The sequence below is a fragment of the Pogona vitticeps genome, chromosome 12 (assembly GCF_051106095.1).
Source record: "Pogona vitticeps strain Pit_001003342236 chromosome 12, PviZW2.1, whole genome shotgun sequence".
Classification (NCBI taxonomy): domain Eukaryota; kingdom Metazoa; phylum Chordata; class Lepidosauria; order Squamata; family Agamidae; genus Pogona; species Pogona vitticeps.
In genome coordinates this window covers 5,371,186-5,398,766 of record NC_135794.1, presented here as the reverse complement: position 1 = coordinate 5,398,766, position 27,581 = coordinate 5,371,186, and the positions used below count along the sequence as shown (strand labels likewise).

General features: G+C 42.9%; 1 protein-coding gene and 1 long non-coding RNA gene across 2 annotated transcripts in view; one reads left to right on the top strand and one right to left on the bottom strand.

The window, feature by feature from the left end:
• Positions 1–3,144, bottom strand: part of ETFA (electron transfer flavoprotein subunit alpha) — a 29,181-nt gene extending 26,037 nt beyond the window's left edge. Inside the window, exon 1 of the mRNA XM_072982265.2 lies at positions 2,988–3,144. Within this exon, the coding sequence (XP_072838366.2) occupies positions 2,988–3,038 (51 nt within the window). The 5' untranslated portion in view covers positions 3,039–3,144. The remainder of the gene's footprint in view (positions 1–2,987) is intronic.
• A 3,792-nt stretch (positions 3,145–6,936) lies between these two features.
• On the top strand, positions 6,937–22,741 carry LOC144584590 (uncharacterized). Its single transcript, XR_013538945.1, has 2 exons — positions 6,937–7,011; positions 22,670–22,741. It is a non-coding gene; the product is annotated as an uncharacterized LOC144584590 (long non-coding RNA).
• The last annotated feature ends 4,840 nt before the right edge of the window (positions 22,742–27,581 follow it).

Below are 27,581 nucleotides of genomic sequence, written 5' to 3'. Positions count from 1 at the left end.
ATGTTTCTGTTCAGGGATCACTGGCAGATCTAATTATGCTACAGTACTTGTTACAGCAATGGAAGCGTGAATGGAGCCCATTCTCAGCCAATAAGCTAAGAGGGTGACGATTCATCACTCCTTGGTAAAAGTAAAGGTTCCCCTTGACAATTTGTCCAGTCGTGTCCAACTCTAGGGCACGGTGCTCACCCCCGTCTCCAAGCCACAGAGCCAGCATTTGTCCATAGACAGTTTCCGTGGTCACGTGGCCAGCGCAACTTATGCACAGAACGGCGTTACCTTCCCACCAAGGTGGTACCTATTTATCTACTCGCATTTACATGCTTTCGAACGGCTAGGTTGGCAGAAGCTGGGACAAGCGACGGGAGCTCCCTCCGTCGCGTGGATTCGATCTTATGTCTGCTGGTCTATTGACCTTGCAGCACAAAGGCTTCTGCAGTTTAACCCACACGGCTACCACGTCCCACCACTCCACCTCAGTCTAATTTACCACAAAGATTTATTTCAAGGATACTGTGAGTTAAAGCACATTTATGTACACCACCCTCAGTGGTATACAAATAGTAATGAAAACAACAGCAACAACAATCGACTGTTAGTGAAACCATGTAACCATGCTGGGTAATCAAATTCATCTGTTGCAGAAAAACAGCGTTTTGTGGTATCTTCAAAGCTAATAGAAACTGTAACAGGTCACCCAACAAAACAAAGTTTTACATCCATCATAGCTGTTGCTGGAGTTTCACACGTGCCATCAAAGTCTCTGCTGCAATAATTACTACAGAGTGTTTTTTCGCTCTAGCTTTGCAAATTTTGTACAGCAGGACTACTGGACTTCCAGGTTTCAGGGAAGGGCTCCAGCCCAGAGGTAAAGCACAGGCTTTGTATGAAAAAGATGCCAGCATCAATCCTTGTTGCTTCCAAATAGGATAGGGAAAGAATCCAGTTTAAAAACACAGAGGGCCATTGCTACTCTGCATACACAATACAGAGCTACAGTAGATGGATGGCTGATTTCTCCATATATGGTAGCTTCTTATAGTCCTAGTAGTTGTAGCTACAGTAATAAGATGCAAATACTGTGTAGCCCTTAAAAATTATTCTACTAGAATCAAAAACGTTTAGTGTTCCAGAACTAAACTGTATGCTACCAAGACAGCATTTGGGAACCACCATTTGTGCAACTGCATAAAATTCTAGGCACTGGCTGACAAATCAAATATAGCACAGATTGTCCTTAAGTTCACCGGACTTGGGAAAATCCTATTTGCACATCCTTTGATCTCAACCCGATAAACCAGATGTGTACCAATGGACAGAAGCCCACTGGTGTTTGTATAAGGTTTGCATAACATCTCATGGTTAGCTGATGAGGTGCCAGGCTCTTAATTGAGGGTCTGTCCACACATCCCATTATACAACCAAGATGGGCCCTGGCACTTTGTGAATTAGGTACAATTAGCTACAGCATGTTATACAAACCTTATGCAAACATCCGTAGGATCCCTAGCCATTGATTCCAGTCCTCACTGGTAAGAAATGGTGCAAGTGCCTAGTCTGAGTCTCCCTGCCTTTTTTTAACATCTTTCTTTTCTTGAAATAGGGTCACCTTCAAAAGTGCATTTGGTGAGGGTGTGAGAGAGAGCCCTTTTACAGGATGCTTCCAGGTTTTAGAGAACACCTTCCCATAGATCCACACCTGGTTGCCTTTTCACCAGCTGGCAAAGATTTTTCTTTCTAGCGTGATTTGGCAACAATTGAAATGGGGGGGGGGGAAGGAATTTTAACAAAGGAAGTTGCCATTTTATTGCTTTAATTGTTTTTAATTAGTGACATTTTATATTCTATATGTTATTGTGTTTATTATTATCTATTGTGTTTTTAGCTGTATCTGTTCTTAAATTACTTGCGAATCCATTTGGGAGAAAAACAACGCAGAAATGCAATGAAATAAATAGGAGAGCAACGGAAAATTGACAAACACAAGGTCACTGTCTAGAGTTGGAGCATCTTCCTCCTCCTCCTCCTCATGTCCTGTCAAGTCAATTCTGACCCATGGCTCACCTTTTTCAGGGTTTCCCAGGTAGGGAATACTCAGAAGTAGTTTCCGATTCTCTTTTTTCTGAGGAATGCTCCGGAATTACGCCGCCTGCCCAAAGCCATAAAAGCTGGCTCTCTACTCATGGGAGGCACCGCGGAGAACTGAATTCTCAACCTCTCTGTTTAAAAAAAAAATCTCAACCCTAATTCAGCTTCAAATCTCCACATGACCAAGGAAGCTAAGCCAAGTGACCTTGGGACAGTCCCCCCTCCCTTACGTCCCCTTAGGATGTTGGAAAGGCAGGGTCGTAAACACAACAACCCTAATTGTGGAAACAAGGTTGTGCAAGAGGGAGAGCCATCCCTCCTGTGCCCTCTTGCAGGCCTCGTGAAGCCAGCAGGAGGGACATATTGGGAGGGTGTTTTTTTCCAGGAATTCATGGCCCAGGAGGGCTCTTGGAGGGGGGGAGAGAGAGAGGCTGGGGGAGCCCCACAAGGCCTGGAAAAGCCCAGGTCTCCTTCCCCTCCCTGCCCTGGGACGTGGGGTGGCCCCTTAAAACTCTTCCCTCCTCTCGCCTCTGGAAAGGCAGCGTGGCCTAATGGTGAGCAGGCTGGGCCTGAAAGCAGGGCCTCCGGCTTCAAGCTTCCCTCTCTCTCCCTGGCCTCCTCCACAGGGTTGTTGTGAGGATTAAACTGTGGGGGGGGGAGGCAGAGGGAGCCACAGTGGATCCCTTCAGCTCCGGGAAAGAGGCGACAGGAATATAACATTATATCTCGTAGCCCATAGAAACCAAGGAAAGGAAGGGTGAAGGGAGAGGGAGCTGCATGACCTTTGTCCCAGTGGGAGCGCAGCCGGCCTACTCTGCAGGGCGCGCGGCCAGCCCCGCCCTCTCTCCGGTTGCCAAGACAACGGGAGGGGCATTTGCCAGGCCTCTGCCCACACTCACCACTCGCCGAGCTTGGCGCTGGGCCCTCAGAAGTCCCCGAAACCCGGTCATGGCCTCCGTCGTGGCGGCGGCGACTCCCTCCTCCTCCTCCTCCTCCTCAGGTGACTTCTCGTCCTCTCCTCACGAAGAGATCCTGCCACCCCCGGCCCACGGTGAGGCGGGAAATCTCGCGAGAAGGCGGGAGGAGGAAGAAGCCGCGTCCGCCATGTCAGAGAAGGGAAAGGCAAGAGCGAGGGGGGGCGGGAGGACGCCTCTCATTGGCTGGGAGCCGCGGGCCAATCAGAGGAAGAGGCGGAAACACAGGCGTCTTCAAAACTGTGACGAGGACGCCGTTGAGGGGGGAAAAAACACTGAGGAGGTCCCTTCCCGCCCTTTGCGTTGCTAAGGGCAACAGAAGCCGCCCGGCTTGGTTGTCCTTCAAGGCAGGGGGTGGAGGATAGTTGGCTGGGGACTACAGTTCCCATCATCCCTTGCCATTGCCCAAGCTAGAGGTCCTGGTGGAAATTCTTGCCACAACTATATGAGGGAAGCCTCTTGCCCTTGCTTTCACCTTGGGGAAATGAGATGGTGTTGGACTCCAATTCCCATTCTCCCCACTCGTGGGCTCTGCTGGCTAAGGCTGAGAGGAGTTGCTGTAAAACCTTAGTTGGCTACAAGTGGTCCAGAGCTAGTCACTTAGGGGTACACGGACCAGCCTCCTGCGGTCTATGCTGGAGGGGGGGGTCACCCCCACCCCTTCATGTCCCCCTGGTTGCAGCCCATTGAGTGCAACGGTTTCTGGGCTCCTGCACCCCAGTCTCCTCCTTTGGGCTGGGAATCCACCACACAGATCACCCTGGCCAATGATGACCCTTTTTTTCCCTACTTGTAGCTGCCCTCATCCTGTAGTGGCTGAGTGGTACAAGGCGGGTGGATACAGGATCCTAAGTCCCTTTATTGGCCCCACTGTCTGCAAAAAGGGGGCTGGAAAATGTTCTCATCCCACAATTAAATTCCTTCCCGTTAAAAGTAGTGGCAAGGGTACCGGGGTGGGGTGAGGACTTTCCCCCTTCGTGTGGGCCAGCAAGGCTTAGGTAGTGACTGATGGTTTCCCAGAAACTATGCGCCAGCACCTTACTTGGAGCAGCCAGGTGTCACACCTCTGGCTGTAGGTGCACTACAGTGCCCCACTATCCTGGACAGGATTGATGGAGGTGGTAGGCAAAAATAAAATGAAACAAGATTGAATTAAAAATGGAGAGCTAGAGTTGTCAAGTCTGGATTCTAACACCTTATAATATCCTGAAGGAAGACAGAACTGGAATAATAAGGATGGCCACAGTTCTTCATGCACGCACTGGTAACTTCCTATTTACTAGACTACTGCAATGTACTCTGTGTGGGGCTGCCCTTGAGGGTGGCACAGATTATGCAATGAGTGCAGTGTGCAAAATGTAGACTGCCGGGAGGAACAGCTTACACAACCGGTAGGACATGGGTCCTAAATAAGTTATACTGGTTGCTGCTATGCTTTCAAACTGAGTTCAAGGTGTTAACCATGACTTTCAAATCCCTAAATGACTTGGGGTGTAGGTATTTTGGGGATGCCTCTCCTGCTGCATCTATACCAGCCTGGTCCTTAAGATCTGATGGGTGGCCCTCTCCTGCACATCACAAGACTGAGAGCAGTAAACAAAGTGGAGATAACACAGAAGGCTTTCTCAGTGGTGGCACCCCAGAAATGGGATGCCTTCTGCTCAGAGGCTAGACTGGCATCAAGTTAAAATTTGGCTATTCGCTCAACTGTTGGTACCCACAGAGATCATAGCATGTCCTCCAATCTTACCGTTTTCTGTGTTTTGTTTTCTTTGAATTTGTAAGTTGTTTTAATGTCTTTTAACAGGCTTTAAATTATTTTAGTGTGATCTTTTTCTATTGTGCCTTACCCTGAGCTCTGTCAGAATCGGGCAGGTTATAATTATTCAGGTAAACCAAAAAAATGGATATAGGATTCCCCACTACTTGTAATATGTGTTATTCAGCACAATAATTGGGCAAGGTAGGTCATTATTAATATTTTTACCGCTGTAATCTGGGAGACTGGTGACTTAACAAAAGCCAGTCACAGTGCCGAGGACTTAACTAGGTTTTTCACCTAGGTATCCCACATACAAGTCCAGTGCAATCTTTATTATTGACCACAGGAGCTGGCTCAATCAAATACGTAAGAAAAGAGATCCAACCTGGCCGAGGCAGACTGAGGGAGGTCCAGGAAAAACACTGTCTAAGGAACATATTAGAAACCTCTGAAATATGAAGCCGCTTGAAAGAGATGTGGGCAGGGTGACAGGGAGCACAGCTGTGGGATTGACAGCCAAGGTCAACACCACTCTGCCAACCTAGTGATGAGGGAAGAGAAAGGAGGGCCTGATTGTGTATGGTGGACTCCACACACATTTTACTTACTGGTTTCCCATGCGTTCTCAACATCCTCACACTTTTCTACAGTTCTAATCATAAGTGTCTTATACGCAAAAGCATAGACCGTTTGAGAAACACATTGAGCTTATTCGTTCCACTTCCTTGTGTGTGTCCCCCTTGAGAAAAAAAATAATAATCCATAAGCCTTTAGTTACCAAACCATTTTTTTTTCCAGCCAGTTTCTGGAAGCTCAGCATAGTCAATCTTGCCAAAATGAAGGAAACCAACTTTTATATCTAAATGGAACATACAGTAAATCTTCTCTCCCTATACCGAAACTCTGCTTGCATCTGCTCAAAAGGTGGAGGGGCCCTTTTTTTCATCTGCCCATAGGTGGCTGAAACAGCTTTGGAAAGACCAGACATTAACCCCCCCCTCCCTTTGCTACTGCAGGACCTGCCAATTGTCTGAATGACCTAGCAGCTTCAAAGACCGGTCATGCAACACCAGCCTGGTATGGTATCCCCATTTCAGGTGGACAGATTTACTACTCCTTCAGCCGACGCCCCTTCCTTAGACACAACGCAAGCCCCATTAAGTCCGCAGAGGCCATTTCAAGCTTGGAGGGTCGTTTATTCGCCTGCTTAATTTATGAGCTTCCAGGAGTTTTTACGGAATCCAGCATCTCTGGACTTGGGATTTGAATTTCATTGGACAATATGAACATGATTAAAGGATAGCTCCTTGGAATGTGGTTTGCGTTCTGGCGCTGGGAAAAAGCAGATGATTCTGATCGATTCCAAAACCATTGACATGCTTAATCCTTCTGTGGACAAGCTGCTCAAAACTTTAAAAGACATGAACTAGGCACGTCTGGAACAGCCACATAGACTCATCTGCACAATAATACTACAATGCCGAGACTATGGCGCCTTTCTGAATTCAAAGCACAACAGTTACTGTCCTCGCGTCTTTTTCAGCAATAATAAAAAATCTGCTCTATAAAGACTCAACCCAACTCCTACGAAACATTGCATGTCTCAATATAGCTAGACATGGGAATGCATGGAAGATGTTGATGTATGTAGCTGGCTCCACAGGTTTTTTTGTCCATCATATAATCAGAGAAATTGACATATAAAATGAGGGCAGCAAAAAGGGAGTGCAAAAAAGGTACCTTCTTGTGGTATCCCTTCATTTTCTTTGCAAAGAAAGACTTAGAATCATGCAAATCATATGGTATTGAATTTTTTTTTCTTTTCAAAGGCTAGATGTTGATGTGACACCCTGTTTTGTTTATGTAAGAGATATTTTGCCTCTGTGAATGCTTGTCCAGATAGAGATAATTTGTTTTGTCCATAAGATTTTGGAATGTATTGTTAAAAATTATTTGGGGGGGGGCAATATTACCCAAAAAAAAACCAGAATTGAATCTGCCTATCCTCTTCTCCTTTTTTATAATTTGTTCCTATAATTGTAAGTCTTACAATTATAAAAATGAATCTCTCAGTGTTTCTCCATACTGAATAGAGTTTGTTTTGGGTTTTTTAGGTGAACAGATTTCCAGCTGGAGGAACCGACTTTGTGCTTTACTAGAACTGAAGCTCCACCTCCTTAGATTCAGGTACAAAATACTGGCGGATGGGGGGGGTCATGTTACCCTATAGAACATTTCTATAGTGGCACCTCAATTGTTATGAAACAGCATTCGCAGAGAGATTTACTGAACACTATTCCTCTTGGCTTTCCACCACCAAATGATGACTTAGTCAGGGCTTTGAAATAATTCATCTTCCAATCCCAGAGTCTTCAGCTTTCCTGACCCAACCATCAGGGTTTCTCGGAACAGAAATCTAAAACAACTGGAGGCAGTGGCAGCTGGTGTCATGAGATAGAAAATCTATGGGACAGAGGGGGTTATTCTGAATGTCAAAGGAGCGATCCAGAGTGCTGGACCTATTTCAAGATACAGGTTTTAGCATCTTAGATAGCTCCTGTAAAGTTCAGACTAAAATCCGGAGAAGATTCACTGCCCGTTAATATCGGAGTCACTAGCCACTGCTCTCTGAAGGGTCAAAAGGTAAGAACCATTGATCTAGATTCTCTGATAAGATGTTTTGGACCAGAGACCTTGCATTTCTTCCAAACATATTGATACCTCTCTCCCCGGCCCGGATGTTGCCAATTGACTACTGAATTCCTGATGGAATTCAACAAAGGATCTTAAAGATGCACAACTGATTTTTTGGCATAAGCTTGTATGGGCTGTGGCCCACTTCTTCAGATGCCTGGAAAGTTCCCTAATGAAACAGGAGACCCCAAGATATCCCTCTGAAAACCTGGCATGCTTGGTGGGTATGGCAATGTAGCTCACTGTTGTGGGTGAAAATTAGGGTACGTATGTACAGTACCTACCTACCTACCTACCTACCTACCTACCTACCTACCTACCTACCTACCTACCTACCTACCTACCTACCTACCTACCTACATACCTACATACATACATACATACATACATACATACACACATACACACATACACTACTTCCAACCTCATGATGAGATACACCTCATTATGTGCTGGAAAGGCAATGTCATATGTAAGGAAGGACTGGGTTTAAAAACAACAACATCAACAAGGAATGGGTTTGTTATCAACAAGATCTGTGCTTTGCAATCAGCCAGAATAACAGAAGGAAAAGCAAGGGTCAGTTTCTCCCTGTGTAATTCTTATATAACACTGAAAACTTTGAATGGACAGCAAACATCTGTCCTTCAGTTAGAAATCAATTGGATCAATAGGGAGAGCAGTGTGAAACCATATGGATTTGTGACACACACACCCATAACCCCTGAGAACTAGAAATCAATTAATGGCCATCTCCTGCCCATAAAGTTTCCTCCTTTCTTTGAGACAGATGACAGCGCATATTCTCGTAACTTACTGTACTGGATCTCTTTTCCTGTCAGTACAGGCAACACAGAAAATGTAAGCAGGCGAAAGACAGAAAACCTACCAGATTTGGGCACATGATGAATTATTCAGCTTTCCCAAGCTGGGTACCCTTAAGAAACGTTTTTTAAAACCCCATTTTTCACAAGGGAAGTAATAATAATATAATAATAATCTTACAACTTCAGAGCTAGAAGGGGCGTGCGGATCACTGAATCCAGCCAGTCAAGGAGGCTCAGCGGGGAGTCAAATGCCCCACCTCTGGCTCTGCAGCCACGTGCCTGAACCACTGAACTATGTGATGTGGTTGCTTATGGAATGGAAACTGCTATCTCTCTCTTTAGTAACAATGTGCTCCCTCAAGGAAATGCAGGCTAGATTCAGGTGTGATAGAGGGAGTAGAGTTCATGGGATATATATTTGTCCCATTTTCCCCACCCATCAACAGGTCTTGCAAGGACCTGGGAGAGAACCTTTTTAATTGTAACACCTGATATGTGACACAGGCTCTTGAATGAAGGATAGCTGGCTCTTCGGCTGGCCAAAGACAATGAAATGAGGAAATCAAATGGATCTCCTTATCCCATTCCATGTACAAGAGTTAGGACTTCAGCACCACCAAAGAACAGTGTCCACCACTCAAAGATTGGAAAGGTGTGGTTGGATGATGTTGAAATAATTCACTGCTCACTGCACAGAGTAAGGATTAAGGAAGGACATTTGAAGCCAAGGTGCATTTTGGCTCCTGTTAAACAAAACGATAGGTGGAGCTATAGCTGGGAGTAAATGGGTGAAAGTCATTAATAAGTAAGATGAGGTTGAGATACTTCTGGTTTTGCTCCCGTCTTTCTCCCTCATTGCACTAATGACACGTAATTCCAGTGCTGGGTGTCTCAGATTAGCTCCTTACCAGAACTCTCAAGTTTTCTTCGTCTTCGTTGGAAAACAATCTTATTTTCTAGTGGAGTTTACAATAGAATCCTAAGTCTGCTCAGCCTCCATTGAATAGGAGGAGGTTGTTCAACCACATTCTAACAATAGTGTTGCTATTGCTGAATATCTGTAGCGAGACCAACCTTCCCATCATTCTGAGTGGTCAAATGTATGCAGGAACACTCTTATTACTGGGCCATGGGATCAAAGAGCGCAGTCTAGTGGGAAGACCCCTCCTGCACACCTCTGAGAAACAAGAATGAACAATTCTGGAGGAAGCTGTGAGCACTGGAAATCATAGCCACAAACAGGCGCACCCATGTGTGGACAATCTCCCCTCCTGTGCACTGCTCATTACTTTAGTTAGTTAATAATACTCATTACTCACTCTTTAGTCGTAGTTAATAATACTCATTAAAAGCATGGCTCTTTCCATTCCTTGTAATTGGTTGCTTGTTGCTTACTGAGTTTTAATTTTTAAACTATTGCTTAATTTAACTTAACTTGATAATAGTGAACTCATTCTCCATCGATCTCTAGAGTCAAAATGGTTGATATATGCACTGATGGGAAGGGTCAACAAAGTTGGGAAATTTCCAGATTTTAGATAGATAGAGAGATAGAGAGATAGAGAGATAGATAAATAGATAGATAGAGTGATTGATTGATTGATTGATTGATTGATTAAAGGAAGTGGGGATAGTAACCAAAATATCATGCACCAGAGACTATAAAATGTTGCAAGAAGCATTACAGTATACCAGAAATGGGTCAGTGAAAGAGAGTATTCTGAAAAGGGTCTAGCTTGCTGGAACTCTAAACTTGAATATTGCGCACTGCAGCATTTTTTTTGCACATCCAACTGCATTTGTTTGCTTGCTTGCTTGGTTGCTTCAATTCATATTCAACTATTCCACTGCATGCTAGAGCTCCAGGGGTCTTATACATTAGTTGTAATTTCCAAAGTACTGTGTCCCTAATAGGGTTTTTGAGGTCAGGTGTTCAAGGAGCAGTCTACTCTTGCCAACCTCCATTGAATTTTCATGGTGGAAAAGAGGTTTAAAGCCAGGTCTCCTGAGTCCTAGTCCACCTCACTAGCCTTCCCTTTATAAATATCAAATAGTACATTTAAATGTGTGACCTCTTGCCTATGTACTATTTTCTTCTTAGTTAGTCTTTTTACCAAAACAAGTCAGAATTCATTTTTTGAGAAGGTGCAATAGGATTGGAGTATACACGTGAAGCTGTGTGATGAACAAGGCTTCCCTACACTTCTGCACTAGACGTTAGTTTAGTGTTTCTTTGTTAATTACCATGTGTTTCACTCATTAAAAGCACGACACACCCCTTTTTAATCTGATTTTAAGCTTCCAACCAAAATATCAGCTTCCAGGGTGATGAAGCAGAAGGAATTTTTTAGTGGGGGTATCAAGCTGTTAATGAGAAATAAAACAGGTTGGGATTTTTGCCTTCTTTAAATAACAAAATAAGCCTAAATCTTGGCGTGGAAAAGACTGCCAAGAAAATTAGCTCCTTTGAGCCAATTATGGGTCCAGGGCTTAGAATAAGCACAAAGCTGTTCACAGTTTAAAATAGTTACATTTTTTTTAAATAAATAGGGCTCAATTTTTTAAAAAGGTTAAGAAAACATGTAAAATGAGATAGGGTGGATAGAGTCAATTTGACCACTAGAATTTTTAAAAAAAACACGCTAAAGGCCAAGAATCCAATGTATACCAAATAAAACCTTTTATTTTTTATATAGTGCCACAGAATCTTTTGTTGTTTTAGCTTCAACAAACTAATGCTGTTACCCTCACTGGAAATTTCATCACCATGTATTCTATTTCAGGAAGCAACTGTCTTAGTCTTTGTAGAAAAGACTGAATACTGCAGCCTTTTAAAATCTAATAGGTTTATTATGAATCTGTTTGTCTTTAGGGTGACTTTGGACTTCACTTTTATCTCCATCAATTTCTTATTTCAGTTTGTGAACGTAGGCAACTGTATCGCCTTGTTCTTGTCACTCACATCTCATGCCAGATGCAACTACATTAAAGTTGCTAAATGCTTAGCAACTATATTCTGTTGTCTTCATACCAGACCTAAAAAAACTGAAATAAAACCATTGTTTTATATAGAGCAAACTGTAGCATATCCTCTGCAAGAAGTTTTGGTATACCCCAGCTCAACAATCATATATTGCAATATTTAAGGGCACTCCAATTTTTCAGTATTTGAAAAGTAGCAACTTTTTTAATTTGAAAAAGATAAATCAATATTAACTCTACATGCTGTAACCATAAATGCTAATTAATGTAATATCCCATTTTGTGTCTGATTGATTCTAGTCTACGGTCATAACGACTTTTCCCTATTTTATTCCGTACTCTGGATTCTAATTTGTAATACTCATAGCACCTATTATTATTATTATTATTTACACACGGTAGCGCCAGTCTTGAGCAGGGATTTTAACAATCATCCAGTACAGTCAAATGATACAGCTTGACAGGACCATGTACGGACTGTGAAGTTCCTACTTTTGTGCTTTCCAAGCCAAGCTCGACAATCATGCAAGGAAATTAAGAGCACCGGTTATGATTCCTTACATTTGGTATTTTGTGGAAATTGACTGCTGGCTGCTTACATTAGCTGCCATGGAAAGCTTTGGTGTATTTGGCTCAGCTTTATAGATTAAAGATAAAGAATAATCATTGCACAATGGTAGATACAGCTAATTTTGTATGGACAGCGTAGTAATGTAATAATTGTAGAACAGTGGAAATAAAGGTTGTTCTTGCTGTAATAGTGCACTGCTGCAAGGCATATAAATATTTTTATTTTTGCATTGCCATTCCTTGTGATGAGAGCCGCTTTGATTACATTGCAAAGTGACATACAGATTAAAAATGATGATGGTGATGAAGAGGAAGAAATAGCAGAAGATGACGTTTAATTTGTCATTCCTACATAGCTGGCTGGATAGCTTAGTGATTTTGGTAGAGGTTGGAAGTTCAATTCCCCATAGCAGCTCTTGGGAGAAGAGCCAGCCTGTGCAATCATGGGCCAGCTGCACAGTCCCAGGGGTCCCCCAGAAGAAGGGAATGGGAAAGGGGATGACAGAGGACAAGATGGTTGGACAGTGTCATCAAAGCGATCAACATGAATTTGACCCAACTCTGGGAGGCAGTGGAAGACAGGAGGGTCTGGCGTGCTCTGGTCCATGAGAACACAAAGAGTCGGACACGACTAAATGACTAAACAACAACAACACACCATGCTGAACTTTGCCAGACCCTAGCACAGCTATACTGAGAAATCAGAGAAGTGGCAATTCCATGATTCAAAATGCCAGCACTGTCTTTAATTTTTTTAAAATGCCAGCTCCCTTCTGCAACCTTCAGCCCACAGATCATAGATTTCTATCAGGGAGCCTGCAACGCATTGAAAGGATTCACCTGCTTAATCTGAGAAAATCCAATAATGTTCAAAGATCCAAACCTTCTTATCACATCAGTGGAGAATGTTTAAAATTGCACAGACATCTGTTATTGTTGCTCAGCAAATAAGAATCATAACAATAAAATTGAAAAAGAATCTGAGCTGGTGGAGAAAATTAATGTTAAGAGTTCGGGGAAAATATTGGGATGCTACCTGGAATTAGATGGGTACACAGAGGTTTTGTAGAGTCTATGGCAAGTGTGAAAGGAAAAGAAAAAATAGGCTATGTTACAAAGATCCATTTGGCATAATTTATCCTCATTTGACCCACATAAGGAGAGGAAGACTTTGGGATATACTGATTAGGATTTTTTTTTTTTGAGAAGACTAGGCTGATTGGAAAAGACAGTCATGATGGGAAAAATTGTATACCGTAGGAAAAAAGAAGGACCTAAGATGAGATGGACTGGCGCAAGAAAGGAACTTTGGTTTGAAGGACTTGGACAGGATTCTGAAGACCTTCTGGAGATCCTTAATTCACAGAAAGATTGTAGGTTGGAAACAGTTCAAAGACACATAAGGACAGCAGGAGTGAGGAGCCTGCAGCCCTCCAGATCTTTGAACTTACAACTTCCATGAGCCTGTCTTGCTTCACATGGGTTAAGTGAAGCTCATGGCTAGTAGCTTCCCACATTTCATGTGTGTAGATTCTTATGAAAGCACTTGGATAATAGCTTTTTTTTTTTTTTACAGTTATCTCCCGGAATTTTCAAGCTGGATTCTCACTTTTTAAAACTCTGGTTCTTATGCAGCCAAATTGGCAACCGCTACTCACAAGAGGAGAGTATCGGCAGGGATGCAGGAGAAACCCAAGTATAAAATTGAGAAGTATAACAAAAGTTTAGAGAAAATGTTTAAGGGGAATAATGCTTTCGAGAGAAAACTCCTAAGAGAAAGCCACAATTCCAAGCAGCACAATGAGAACTAAGGGTGTTCACCACGGGGACCGATCCCTTTCTTGGACTGGCCGTACCATGCCAGTCCAAGACTGGGTGCTGTATTTCAAACAATAAATTTGCCTAGTTCTGCTTCTGATGATGGAAAAAGAAAAATTAAAAGCTAAAGTTAGTTTCCCTTTTCCTTGCTGGAGAAAAACAGAAGCAGCAGAAATTCACTGTTAGCCCAAGACACAAGTGGGATCCCACTGAAACATAGGCAGTCAAGGTACCAGGTAGAGTCTTTCTGCACTTCAGACAGCACCAAGCCAACCGATTACTATGACAAGATCCATCCATCCATCCATCCATCCATCCATCCATCCATCCATCCATCCATCCATCCATCCATCCATCCATCCATCCATCCATCCATCCATCCATCCATCCATCCATCCATCCATCCCATCACTTAAGGGTACATCCTGCCTTTCCTTTGGAGATCTCAAGGTGCTGTTCCTGGTTTTCTTCCTCCCCGTTTTATCTTCACAACAAACCCGTGAGATAGATCTCTCCAAGAAGATGACTGCCTTCAATGCTACTGGTAGAGAGGGTTTAAAGAAGTTTTTTTTCCCATCTGGAGCTCAGCTACTTAGAAGTGGATGCACTGTTGTTTTCCTCCAGAGTAGAGAGTTGGAGATCCTTATGCATGAGAAGATGTTGGAGTTGGTTCCTCTGCCCATAATCTCCCCTGCTCAGCCAAAGGAGTCTGGCTAAGCAGTCTCTGTCTTGGAAGGGGACCTTGATTGACTTGGTTCTGGACCAGGATCAAACCCTATGTTTGGCATTTCCATCACTCACAGCGCCAGGCCACAGGGTTTCCAGAGCGTTTGCACATCTCTTCTCCTGAATCCATACCCTGCCTCTGCCTGAAGGTACGACAGTGATGAGTCCTGAAAGCTGAAAGCTAAAGAAGTATTAGGTTTCCTTTCTTACTAGGATGTAACAGAAGAATGTTAATGTTCCCTGGTATCTAACAAACACAACAACTGTCTTAATCAGAAAGATAAGAATGTCTTACCCTGTCAGTGCTGAAACCATAAACTTCAAGATCTTTGGCCTGTTCAGAAAAGATGCATTGAAACCACACTCTGTGCATCTATTTGTCGGACCTCTCTCTTTCTTGTCATTGCTTTCTTTCTTCATTATGTGAAAGACAATACTTGTCACTAGTGGATAGAACAGAAAGGGGAAAGTTTTAGTTTGACCATTTGAATTTTAGCGTTGAGAAAGAGTATGAACCATCTGAAGCAGAAGTAACTTATGGAGCAGTTTTCTGAAGCAAAAAAAAAAAATCAGTAGTGCTGCTTGCTGTACGAGTTTGTTTCCTTCCAATGGGCTCTGCTTTCTAAATGGTCATTCTAACATGATATTGCAATCAGATCTGGATCTCTGTCCTTCCCCCTCCCCCCCCATGGCTTCCCAGGTGCAAGATGTCCTAGAAATGAAAACTTACTCCATGAAGGAGAAAGTCCCAACATTTGCTCCTTGTTCTAGTAGGTTTATACTTGCAAGAAGATCTTTATGCAAAAGAATATACACGTCAACATCAAAATATCTTGTGGGATATTGAAAACTCACCAGGCGGATTTTGGTTAAGCTTTCTGGACTCCGACCTGCCTCATTAGAAGCAGTGAGCTACAAAGCACAAACATTTGCACCAAACAAAACTGGTTAGGCTTTTAGCTGTGACACCATTCTTCATTGTTTTTGCTGCAGCAGAGTAACACAGCGTCACCCGCAGGAACATTTTTACAAGCAATATCTCCTACTGACAGCTTAGAATGGCCCCGCAAGCTGCAAACTCTTTATTAGGAGTTTGATCATAATTTGCAGTGATCACAAGAATTTAACACTGAATCAGAACACAGCCAAAGAGCCGGAAAAACCCACAACAACCATCAATTTAACTTTGGTTTGGGGTTTGGGGTGTTTTGTTTTGTTGTGTTTGTTGTGTTGTGTTGTGTTTTGGTTTTCCTGAGCTTGCTCTAGCAAGCTAGGAATTCTAACAAAAAAATAATCTATTTTCTGAAACCATGAACGAGAGCAGCTTATCCCAGAAGACTTCCTTGTGGGTTGTCCCTTAAGGACAATAGATGCTGTTTCATTTCAGTCTTCCAGTGGATTAAATCCATTATAATACTAAAGCAGATGGAATACAATTTCTCTTAAATTGCCTCAAAAAAATAAACAAAGACATGAACCATCTGTGGAGAGACATATCATTTTTCCCAGGGATGGTTTTTTCTTACTGCTGAAGCTATTGAACTGAGAACTGTTGATTCCTTATGAAGTTGGTAGGATTTATTTTGGGGGGAAAATATTTCTCTCTTAAGAATATGTTTATACTTTCTTTGATAAAGGGAATATCTTCTAAGAAACCATCTGTGGAGGGAAAGAGGACAAAGCTATTTAAAAAACCCAGAAAGATACTGGATGATCCTCCAAATATTGAATTTTAGGTTTCTTTACACCCTTTAGAAAGATCTTATATGAGTTAAAAAAATGGTAGTGATTCTTTTGTTTTATTTTCCTTGAGAAACTCTTTCCTTCTGTTATAGGACACTGTGAGATACTGAAAATAGATAATTAATGAGATAATGGGATGTTGCCTGCCACCTCATGTCCAATGGGATTATCTGATGGCTAATTATGGACAGATTGTGATTAATGTGATTATGGATTGGATATTAATCTGATTCTGGATTGATCTAGTTATGTTTTAGTCTGCTCCAAATGGTTAATTGGATCTGAGATAATAGAAACGCAGATTGAACCAGATTTCACCACATCGCATGAGGAAGCATCTCCTGAACCACTTGGGTTCGAGAGGTGTATGTTACTTATTAGAATGGAGGAAGTTGTCGTTCACGAAGACAACATTAGTGTTTGCTAGGTTTTCCATAGTCTCTTTTGATCAAAAATCAATAGTGTACCTCTTTTTTAGAAAGCCTCTTGAAGCAAAGTAGTCTATGTGGTTCTCGGACAAATAAGAACAGATTCAAGGATAACTGTGGGCCCACAAGCCCCTGTGTCTGGTTTTGCTTTCCACGTTTTTTTCAGTATCTGCTTTGTGTTTTTATTCTGTTCATCTCTTTGAATGTAGAAAAGAGTCACGGCTTAGTAGCCACGCACATGCTTTGTCCTCCAAAAGGAGACAGGTTCTGCATCAGTTCATTTTAAATTGGAATTTCCCAAAATCTGCACATTTCTGCATATGGAAAGCACTTGAGAGTCCAAATGAAATTAAATGTGGGAGAAACCAAACCAGAAAGGTTAATCCATCTTAACCCTTAAAAATCTGGGTTTGAATCCCTATGTGTTCAACCATGATAGAGCTGAATTAAGGATACAGCCTCTTTTGTTTTCCTGAAAGATTTCTTATCCTCATTACATATAGAACAGGCAGTAAATCTTGGTCCTGTTCATGGGAGGAATAGTTGTGCCTCTTGATTTTGACATGTGTAGCTTTGTTTCAATTCTTTTTTTTTAAATTACTTAATCACATATTTGGGAAATAGAGAGGTAAAGGCTTTAAAATTCAGAATACAGGAGAAAACGAATCTGGCCTCCCTAGCAGATCATCGAATCAGGTCTCAGCATCTCCAAGTTACACTGTCAGGAAAGAGTCTCAGAAGAAATGGTGCAAGTCAGTGTCAATGATATTGAGCTGGATGGTGACCAGTGGCCGGTCACCACGGGCATATGGAGTGAGGTTGGGCTACGACGTCTAGTATTTGAGATTGTATGCCTTTGCGCATCACTTGTTGAGAAACCTAATATGAGGGTAGAGTTGGATTCACATCCTACTGAAGGCCTTTTCAAATATAATTGCTCAACTGTTGTGTCAAAATATCTGGCCGTGCAGGGTGCTCTAGGACTGTGCAGTTTGCGACACAGGTTGGTTCTTCACCCAAGAGACGCACAGTGAGAAATGAAACACCCAACCCCTGGCTTCCTCACTTGCCAGCTGGCTTTCAGACAAGTTCTCTTCTCTTTTAGCTACAGGTTCTATCTTCTGATACAAAAGAACAACATTTTGCCTTCTTCTGTATGTCCCTCCTTGCGTGCTGTGCCATCGACTTTATATCTTCTGGGTTTGAAACAGAGATTTCTTGTTGGAGAAAGAAAATTTCTCCCTCTTGTCTGCCTCCAATTATAGGGAAGAGTATTTTTCCCCTTGTCCTTTGTGCACGAAGGAGCTTTCCACAGGATGTCAAATATATAGCAAGACTAAAGGAGAGCGCTCTTGTCAAGGACTCCCCCAAAGGGCAAGCTATAAACCTTTCCTCCGTGCGGGTAGCCAAAGGGAAGCTTTCCAGAGCAAGCCACATGGAAAACAGGGGTACCTTTGCCAGCTTTTCAAACTGTATCCGGTATCAAACTGCAAGCACACATATGTATGTATGTACAGTATATATATTAATCCTCTGTGGTCTGGAGGGGAAGAGTGTTGGTTTGGTAGAAACCCAGAATCTCAGGACTAAGAAATGAGGGGCTCTTGGGGAAGAAGAGAGGGAATGAGCTGATGACATGATGGATATCTGGCTTTATGGCTGCAAGCCTAGACAGTGTGGTATAGTGGTTAAAGGGTCCATAGGGAAGTAGGTTGCTCTGTATTCTAGTGCAGCATGAAATTTGCTGAGCGAACTTGTTAGTCCCCCTACATCTCTTTCCCTCTGTCCATCTCCCTTTCTCTCTTTCTGTCTTTCTGTCTGCCTGATCTACTTTACAGGCTCGTGATTCAAAGAAGACCAGCCCCATAGGCCTCCTTGAACTCTTTGGAGGAAATATGGCAGATCATCGCAACAAACTGATAAATAAAGGGGTGTCTCGACCCACAAGTAAATTTCACCGAAATCCACAGGTCTTACTTTAGGGTAGAGAGAAAGAGTGTGACTTTTATGAGTTTCTCGGTTGCCAAATGGCCTGTTTGCCACAGATAGCTTTTCCTGTGTGACAGCCAGGAAAAACTTAGAACAGAAGCTTGAGGGGGAAGAGTTTTGTCGGCTGGCTTACAGATGTTCCTCATCTGGAAAACAGAAGCAATACGTAAGACCTGCAAGAAAACAACGGCCAATAGAAGTGTCTGCCAGCCAACCTGCCTCTTTTCCAGCACATTCCGTTGCATTATCTCCCCCAATCTCCCATCGTTCTCTTGTTGTTTTTCCACTTTTACTATACAGTTGACATCTTGTAGAAAACATCTTCACATGCAAAGTGAATGTCCTTTCTGATAATCAGAGGCAGATAGGAGTGAGATTTCCTTTCCACAGAAAATGACTGCAGTTCCAGCTCCATGAAATAATGTCCATGTGACCTTAAAAAAAGATTATTTCATGTTAACACTCAAGCCAAACTCTGTTGCTATCGAGTATTTCCTGTTATTTGGGGAGTTGTTATTGTTTTCTCTTAACATTTTCCCTGTGACATTTTCTTGTACTTCTGCAAACCTAGGAGGTCTTCCAGTGCTTCTGATGGTGTCCTTCTGCGTGCCTATGTGTTATTGCAGTAGAATCAAAGAAGAGAAGTTACTTTTTGGACTACACATCACATTGTCTATGTTAGCTGGGTCATTCTTGGAGTTCTGGCCCAGATAGTAACTTTTTGGACTTTGATAAGAATCTTCATTCATTAGAATACTGTATTTATCCATATATAAGACTATACTTTTGCCTAAAACATTTAGACTAAAAATTAAGGGTCATCTTATACATGGAAGTAAGCTGAGGCGAGAACAAAAACAAATGGAGGGGAAAGCAAGGATCAAAGCGATCCTGCAGTGCCTTGATCCCTTTCCCCCTACTCTTGCTAAGCCCCACTTAGATTTCTTAATTTTGGATTAGAAAAGGGGGGGGTGTTATACATGGGGACGTCTTATACACAGAAAAATATGGTAGATTGATTGTTAAGAACCTTAGTTTCAATAATTTTGGAGAGATTTTCTTTCCAGCCCAATCCTAAAATTGATTTGAAATGGAGCGCTTGGGGTGCACACCCTTATCTTTCCTCCCCATACAGTCCTGCACATTTCTATACACTGCACCAGTTAGTCAAGGATCACATTTTAATTTGTGATTCTTCAGACAAAAGCCAGAAGCTCTAATAGATTGTTAACATAAACAAAAACAAAACCCACCTCTTTCAAAAGCATCTTTGCAGCTGATCTCCTGTATCTTAAATTGATTTTAAACATTTATGATACCTTATCCTTCAGCTGTCAAGTTGTCCCTCTTCAGGAATAGTGATAGCTGCTGAGCCAACCAAAACATGCTTATCAGCAGTTTGAATCACGGTCCTTTTCCACTGACAAATAAGATTTTAGAAGAACAACCAAACGACATGGCTATCCCTTCACAGTGGCACAGTCTCAGCCAGGACAGATCATGTATCTAATTTCTGGACCCAAGAACACCCACACAGCCTCTGTGTTGTTTGGCTTGAGGGTCAAACTAGGCAAAAGTGCTTGTTACTATATTTGGAAATAGTTTGTCATTAAATTGTGAAAGACACTTATATATCCAGGCATATCATCTCCTTATCCTGTATTCCAGGGTGTTCTGTTTTGTGATTGGCCAATGGGAGATAAACTCAGGCTTCATTTGCAAGTCTGACTGCTGAGGCACATCCATGTAAGGAAATACAAATGCCAGGGGTTTATCACAAAGCATCTCTTCTAACTATGTGCTACGCAGGCTGAGACATAGATTTTTCATCCAGATCTCAGTATTCCTCATGTGTAAAATATGGGTATTGATTCCTTACTTCTGAATCAGTCTTTGTGAAATGCAGCAGGGCCATTCTGAGGGTCTGTGTGTCTGATTCCTGAATTTAGAGAAGTTACATTTTGGAACTGAAATTTCCTGAAAACCCAGCCATCATACCCCCCTCCAATCCTTCTCCAAGCTCTGTTGATCCAGGCTTATTGATCGCAATAAGTAACTGATTTTCCAGTCCTTTATGTTGTGCCTTGCTGTGTTTAATGCATCAATAAAGAACAAAGAAGGCTCACACAACATCAATGGCTGCCGTAAAATCACATCACTGAGAATAAATCCAGAGTACACTGGAGAGTGTGACGTGTACCTACAGTAGCACAATCGCAGCCATATTAGAACAAAGCTGCAATCCAAGAGGACTTTGTAAAGACATGTCTATCCATCATCCGCCCATTTTATGTCAATTTGAGTCAAACTGGGCTATGTAAAAGGAGACGACACGGTAAGACCTCTCAACAGTTCTTAACCCACAAATGGTATTCAATAAAACAAGACAGGAGAAATAAAGTTATATAAAAGAAATGGACATTATAGTAACATTTAAACTGAACAAACAAACAAAATAATTGGGATAAGACTCAACACGTGTACGGGCTCATTCATTTATTCATTAATCCCAGTTGGAAGGATTCTGATAGCATTCATTTCCTTAATAGGCTCAAGCTAATGAGTTCTAATGGGCCACTTTTGGGATTATTAATCTCCAATGGGCTGTTTTATTTCCAGCTATTAAAATCTATTCCTCCTTCATAATTTCCTGTTCCCTGGTTCTAATTATGCTTATCTTGTTCATCGTTAGCCTTATTTTCCAGCATGCTTCATCTTCTGAAATATATATATACAGTATATTAATTTTTAATTGTTGTCATTAGAGATGGGGTATTCATATACGAATGAAATGTTTGGGGAGACATCATTGGAGAGAGACCTGCTTTGCATGCAGATGTTTGCAGGTTCTGTCCCAAGTAGGGCCGGCCCTACCATTAGGCAAAATGAGGCAACTGGTCTTGCACCATTGATCCTGCAAGACACCTTTAAGTCAAAATAGGTTCAGTTAACTGAGCAAAAAGAAAAATAAAGCCTCTTTGGGTCTCTCTAGGTTGACTCTGCTAACCATGGGAATGGAACGGGCAAAGAAAATCATTAAGCAGTGTATTGAGGACATCGAGAGACAAAATGATTTAAGCAGTGCCCTAGAACACTGGTTCTTAACCTTGGGTTACTCAGGAGTTTTGGACTGCAACTCCCAGAAGCCTTCACCACCAACTGTGCTGACTGGGGTTTCTGGGAGCTGCAGTTCAAAAGCATCTGAGTAACAAAGGTTAAGAACCACTGCCCTAGAATTCTACCTTAGGGAGGACAGTGTATACAAGGTTACATCAGCACCTTATTTTGCCCAGTTGGAGCAGCCCAGGCATAGAAGGGCGTTTACTCCGGCTTAACGCACTACCTTCAGCAGTGCAGGAGGGACAGTATAATAAGACCCCTTGGGCAGAGCGCCTTTGCCCATGTGGAATGGAGCAGATAGAAGCAACTGAACACGTCCTGTTGTGGTGTACATATTACAAGGAAGTACCTGAAGAACTTGTTTCCCCTTTGATTGGCCGATTTCCCAGTTGTCCAGCCATGTATGCATGTGCTGCTGTCTGACTCTAATCCCATGCTTACACATAGTGTCGCCAAATTTCTTAGTGCTGCAGTGGGCATTAGAAAAAGGACCCTAAAAGTGGATGAGCCTCTGTAGTTAGAGCATGGTTGGCTAGACATTTTGGAATTGCTTTAGGGGAGATGTTTTAATGCTGTAGTTCACCTCAGAACCGATTATTGCTTTGCAGTTGATCCCAATATTTTTGTATACTTCTGTATATTTGTATATTTTCATGTTTTATTTGTGCCTGGTCTTTTGACTGTAATAAAGTTTTATCTATCTGGATGATGTGTTGTCCAGTTAAAAAAAAGTGCCAGGTAGCAAGTGATGTATAAAAAGTGACGATTCTGTGATGAAATTCTAGAATGCAGCTGCCAGCTAGAGTAGGCAACACTAGGTCAAATAGCCTGATCTGATATTAGATGCTTCCCTGGATCCCTTGGATGGGTACGTCCTATAGCAGTAGGATGATGTTATTTATTTATTATCCATTCTCAGGACTCTGTGCCCCTCTACTATCTACGCAGGACAATTGATGTGCAAAAGAAGGAATGGACAGTGATCTGTCATCAGAAATGACAACACAGAAAAACCAGCCTCCCAGGACACCCTGCTATGAATCCCAACGTAGCTATTGTAAAAGGAAGAATTACTAAGGGAGACTCCAGAGGGAGACAGCAGAAATTGGCTACATCAACAAGTTCCAGTGCATCCCTGAGGGCTTCAACAGAGATCAAGGTTTGGTACGTTACATATATTAATAACCCAACATTCTGTACTATTTTATCAGTATAAAACAGTTGTTTCCATAGCCAACTCTGTCCTGGAAACATCTAGCATTCCTTTGACAGGTCCACCTGGCCTGCAGGTATTGCTCAGACCAGGATCTACTAACAGAAGTAATTAACAGCCTCACAGCCCCATCTCTGTGTTAACAAACCACTGTCACTTTGTCTACTATTTGATCCTCATCTGCTCAAGGGTGTATGCATAAATATATACATCACATATTTGCATTCCAGTGTTGGAGGAAGCAAACTTTGATCCACCAAAGTCTATGCTGGAATAAATGGTTAGTCTTTTAAATGCTGTAATATTTTATTCGTGCTCCCCCTGTTCTGCCAGCAGCCATAGCTCAGGGGCTGAGCTGTTGCTTTACATGCAGATGGTTCCAGGTTCAGTCCCAGCTATCATCAGACTCTTGCTTGAACCATTGGTGAACTCGTGCAAGTCAATGTACTTAATGTGGAACTAAATGCAACATTGGTCTGGATTTAGTGTTAGTAGCCTTCATCAGTTCATATGCCATGTTTCAATTTCTAAGAATTCTGAATGCAGTTAAGATTAAGGAGGAAAAACAACAAAGTAATATACTGGTATTTTTGAAGGCTTCTGCCATGGTATAAAACCATTGGCGTACTAAACATATTGGAAATCAAGAAGACATTTATTTTATTTTTAATCAAGAGTAAAACATTTTCTCTGCCAAATTCCAGGCAGAAAAAAGAGCTTTTATAGCCCTCCTAAAGTTAAGACATGAGAATGCCAAATGTTTTCTGGAATAATCTGGTGTCATCTGAAGAACTGGCTACCTCCTCTGGGTCATGTCCCTGATCCAATGGGAGTAAACAGAGACAGAGACAGGTAACATAAAAAGTTTTATTTCATGTGAGAAGTCCCGGCCAAAACCAAATATCTGTCCTGAGGAGTAAATGCCTTCCCCCCCCCCATGTGAAGTGGTTTGTTCCTAACAGTACCCATTTCAGTTTACTGAGTAAAGTAGATGGTGAGAACACTCCTAAAACAATAATAAGTAGGAGGAGCATTTCAAGCAGCTTTCCTAGAAGTGCAGAAAAACTCAATAGGAACTGAAGCCATGAGGATTTAAATGTCTGAGGAAGCAGAAGTTTCCAGTTTGTCTTCATTGTGGCTGTGTTTGCTATGGGTTTCTGGAGTTGGCATTAAAAGAAAAGAAAAAGGACAGTTTCCAACTGATTTCAAAAGAGAGAATAACTTGGGATCTCAAGAAAGCCTGCTCTGGTGTCACCTGTTGAGAGGAGAGCCTTGAATCAGACCAAGATGGTTGTGTGTTTAGTCGTTTAGTCGTGTCCGACTCTTCGTGACCCCATGGACCAGAGCACGCCAGGCCCTCCTGTCTTCTACTGCCTCCCGGAGTTGTGTCAGGTTCATGTTGGTTGCTTCGCAGACACTGTCCAGCCATCTCATCCTCGGTCGTCCCCTTCTCCTCTTGCCATCACACCTTCCTAACATCAAGGTTTATTCCAAGGACTCTTTTCTTCTCATGAGATGGCCAAAGTACTGGAGCCTCAGCTTCAGGATCTGTCCTTCAAGTGAGCATTCAGGGTTGATTTCCTTTAGAACTGATAGGTTTGTTCTCCTTGCAGTCCAGGGGATTCTCAAGAGCCTCCTCCAGCACCACAATTCAAAGGCATCAATTCTTCGGCGGTCTGCTTTCTTTATGGTCCAGCTCTCACTTCCATACATCACGACAGGAAAAACCATAGCTTCGACTATTCGGACTTTTGTTGGCAAGGTGATGTCTCTGCTTTTCAAGATGCTGTCAAGATTTGTCATCGCTTTCCTCCCAAGAAGAAGGCGCCTTTTAATTTCAGGGCTGCTGTCTCCATCTGCAGTGATCATGGAGCCCAGGAAGATAAAATCTGACACTGCCTCCATATCTTCCCCTTCTATTTCCCAGGAGGTGATGGGACCAGTGGCCATGATCTTAGTTTTTTTGATGTTGAGTTTCAGACCGTTTTTTGCACTCTCCTCTTTCACTCTCATTACAAGGTTCTTTAATTCCTCCTCACTTTCTGCCATCAGAGTGGTATCATCTGCATATCGGAGGTTGTTGATATTTCTTCCGGCAATCTTAATTCCGGCTTGGGTTTCTTCCAGTCCAGCCTTCCGCATGATGTATTCTGCATATAAGTTAAATAAGCTGGGGGATAATATACAGCCTTGCCGTACTCCTTTCCCAATTTTGAACCACTCAGTTGTTCCATGACCAGTTCTAACTGTTGCTTCCTGTCCCACATATAGGTTTCTCAGGAGACAGATAAAGTGGTCAGGCACTCCCATTTCTTTAAGAACTTGCCATAATTTGCTGTGGTCCACACAGTCAAAGGCTTTCGCATAGTCAATGAAGCAGAAGTAGATATTTTTCTGGGACTCTCTGGCTTTCTCCATAATCCAGCGCAAGTTAGCAATTTGGTCTCGAGTTCCTCTGCCTCTTCGGAATCCAGCTTGTACTTCTGGGAGTTCTCGGTCCACATACTGCTGAAGCCTACCTTGCAGGATTTTGAGCATAACCTTGCTAGCGTGCGAAATGAGTGCAATTGTACGGTAGTTGGAGCATTCTTTGGCACTGCCTTTCTTTGGGATTGGGATGTAGACTGATCTTTTCCAATCCTCTGGCCACTGTTGAGTTTTCCAAACTTGCTGGCATATTGAATGTAGCACCTTAACAGCACCATCTTTCAAGATTTTAAATAGTTCAACTGGAATGCCATCACCTCCACTGGCCTTGTTGTTAGCCAGGCTTTCTAAGGCCCACTTGACTTCGCTCTCCAGGATGTCTGGCTCAAGATGGTTAGTCTGATCTAAGACTAGGAGGACTTCACTGGGGTGCCCGAGAAGCTGCAGAGAAAGTTTATCTACAGGCAAGGGCTCAAATGGAACCTCCATGTACTGGGGCAGTCTATCTGTGAAGACCAGCCACTGTCATGTGGTGTCTGCAAAAGGCTGAGATGCGTCAGAGAGAGAGAGAGAGAGAGGCAGTTTACCTCTGTTTAGACTCTGGGTGGCTTTCCTCCTCTACCTCTCCTCCCAACCCACCCCACGCTTCCAAAATCTATGACGCCAGAGGGACTGGACGGGAGGCTTTGCCAGGATCGGGGCCGGCTTCCTTTGCGACATCAAAAGCCTCGGGGGGGGGAATCTTCTGTCCCTCGCAGGCGATCGCCTCCCTCCCCTTAAGGCTGGGCCCGGGGAGGTGTCTAGCCCGGGAATCGCGCAGATCTCCGCATTTCCTGTTCAGATCCCAGGCTCTCGCTCCGACCCGCCTTCCCAGCAGAGGTCCCTCGATCCGAATGAAAGGGCGAGAGAGAGAGGACGGAGCAGGAGGAGGAGGAGGAAGAGAGGGGCCGAGGGAAGCAGCCGGCGGTACAGAGCGGGAGGGAGAGCCGGAGGCAGATTCCAAAGGCGGAGCAAGCGGAGCATCCTCACGACCGCCGTTGACGCGCAACTTCTCCGGCGGAACGGCTCCAGTGAAGAAGCCGCCGGGTGAAAGCCAGCCGAGAAGAAGCTCCCGGATCGCTGCGGAGAAGAGGGAAGCCCGTGTTGTTCTTTCTCCCAAGAAGTACGAGATTTCTGCCTTCTGGAATCTGATGGGACTGTGGCCACTTCGCCAAAATAAATCAATAAATAGTCGTCGTCCCCCTGGTCTGGGGAAGCCGTCCGAAGCCCTTCAGCTCCATGCCTTTTTGGAATCGATGCTGCAGCCAAGGCGGTCTACATAAAACGCACGAGGGAGTCAATCTTGTGTATATTAACCCAAGTTACACGCACGCATATTTACGTGCAGACATATACACACGCAGACGCAACCACACGCAGGCATGTGTGTGTGTAGACACAAGTGTTGTATCTATACGGTGTATAAGGAAATGTCGTCTGTCTGGCAACAATACACCAAAGTTGTCCTCTACTAGTTTTATTAAGTAACTGAAATATGGCCTTGGAAGAGAGCTTTATGGAAGACCACGGACTCGCAGAACGACAAAGGAATGAGTGCTAGTCAAATCAAGCCTGAACTCTCCCTAAAAGCGAAAAATAAAAATAAAATAGCTACACTGAGGCTATCGGACTTTGCGCATATCATACAAGGACAAGATTCAGTGGCAAAGACAATAATGCCAGGAAAAGGTGAAGGAAAAAAGACTCAATATGAGATGGCTTGATTCAATAAAGAAACCACGTCGGTTCGTTCACAAGACTTGAGCAGGGCCATTAACAATAGACCCTTTTGGAGGTCATAATTTTATAGGGTCGCCATAAATTGGAGGCCTGGTGACAGCACATAACAACAACATATGAGAATAATGCATTACATTATATTTGCCCTGAATGATGATACGATATGAATTATGATGATAAATTTTGGTTTTAAAAAAATCGGCACATTGATCCTTTCATTTAATTGAAATTATGTTGAACTCATTTCAGGTAAGCAAGCACAATACTGCCCAATAGTATATCGTATTAGCGTAATACGAGTGTATCATACCATTCTCCTATAAAGTTTGTTCAACGATAGCAAAAAAAGGTAGTCTACCCAGCGGATTTTGGAAGTAGTTTCGTTAACAGTATATACAAATCAACGTGATAATAAATTTAAGTGAAACAAGAACCGCTGTA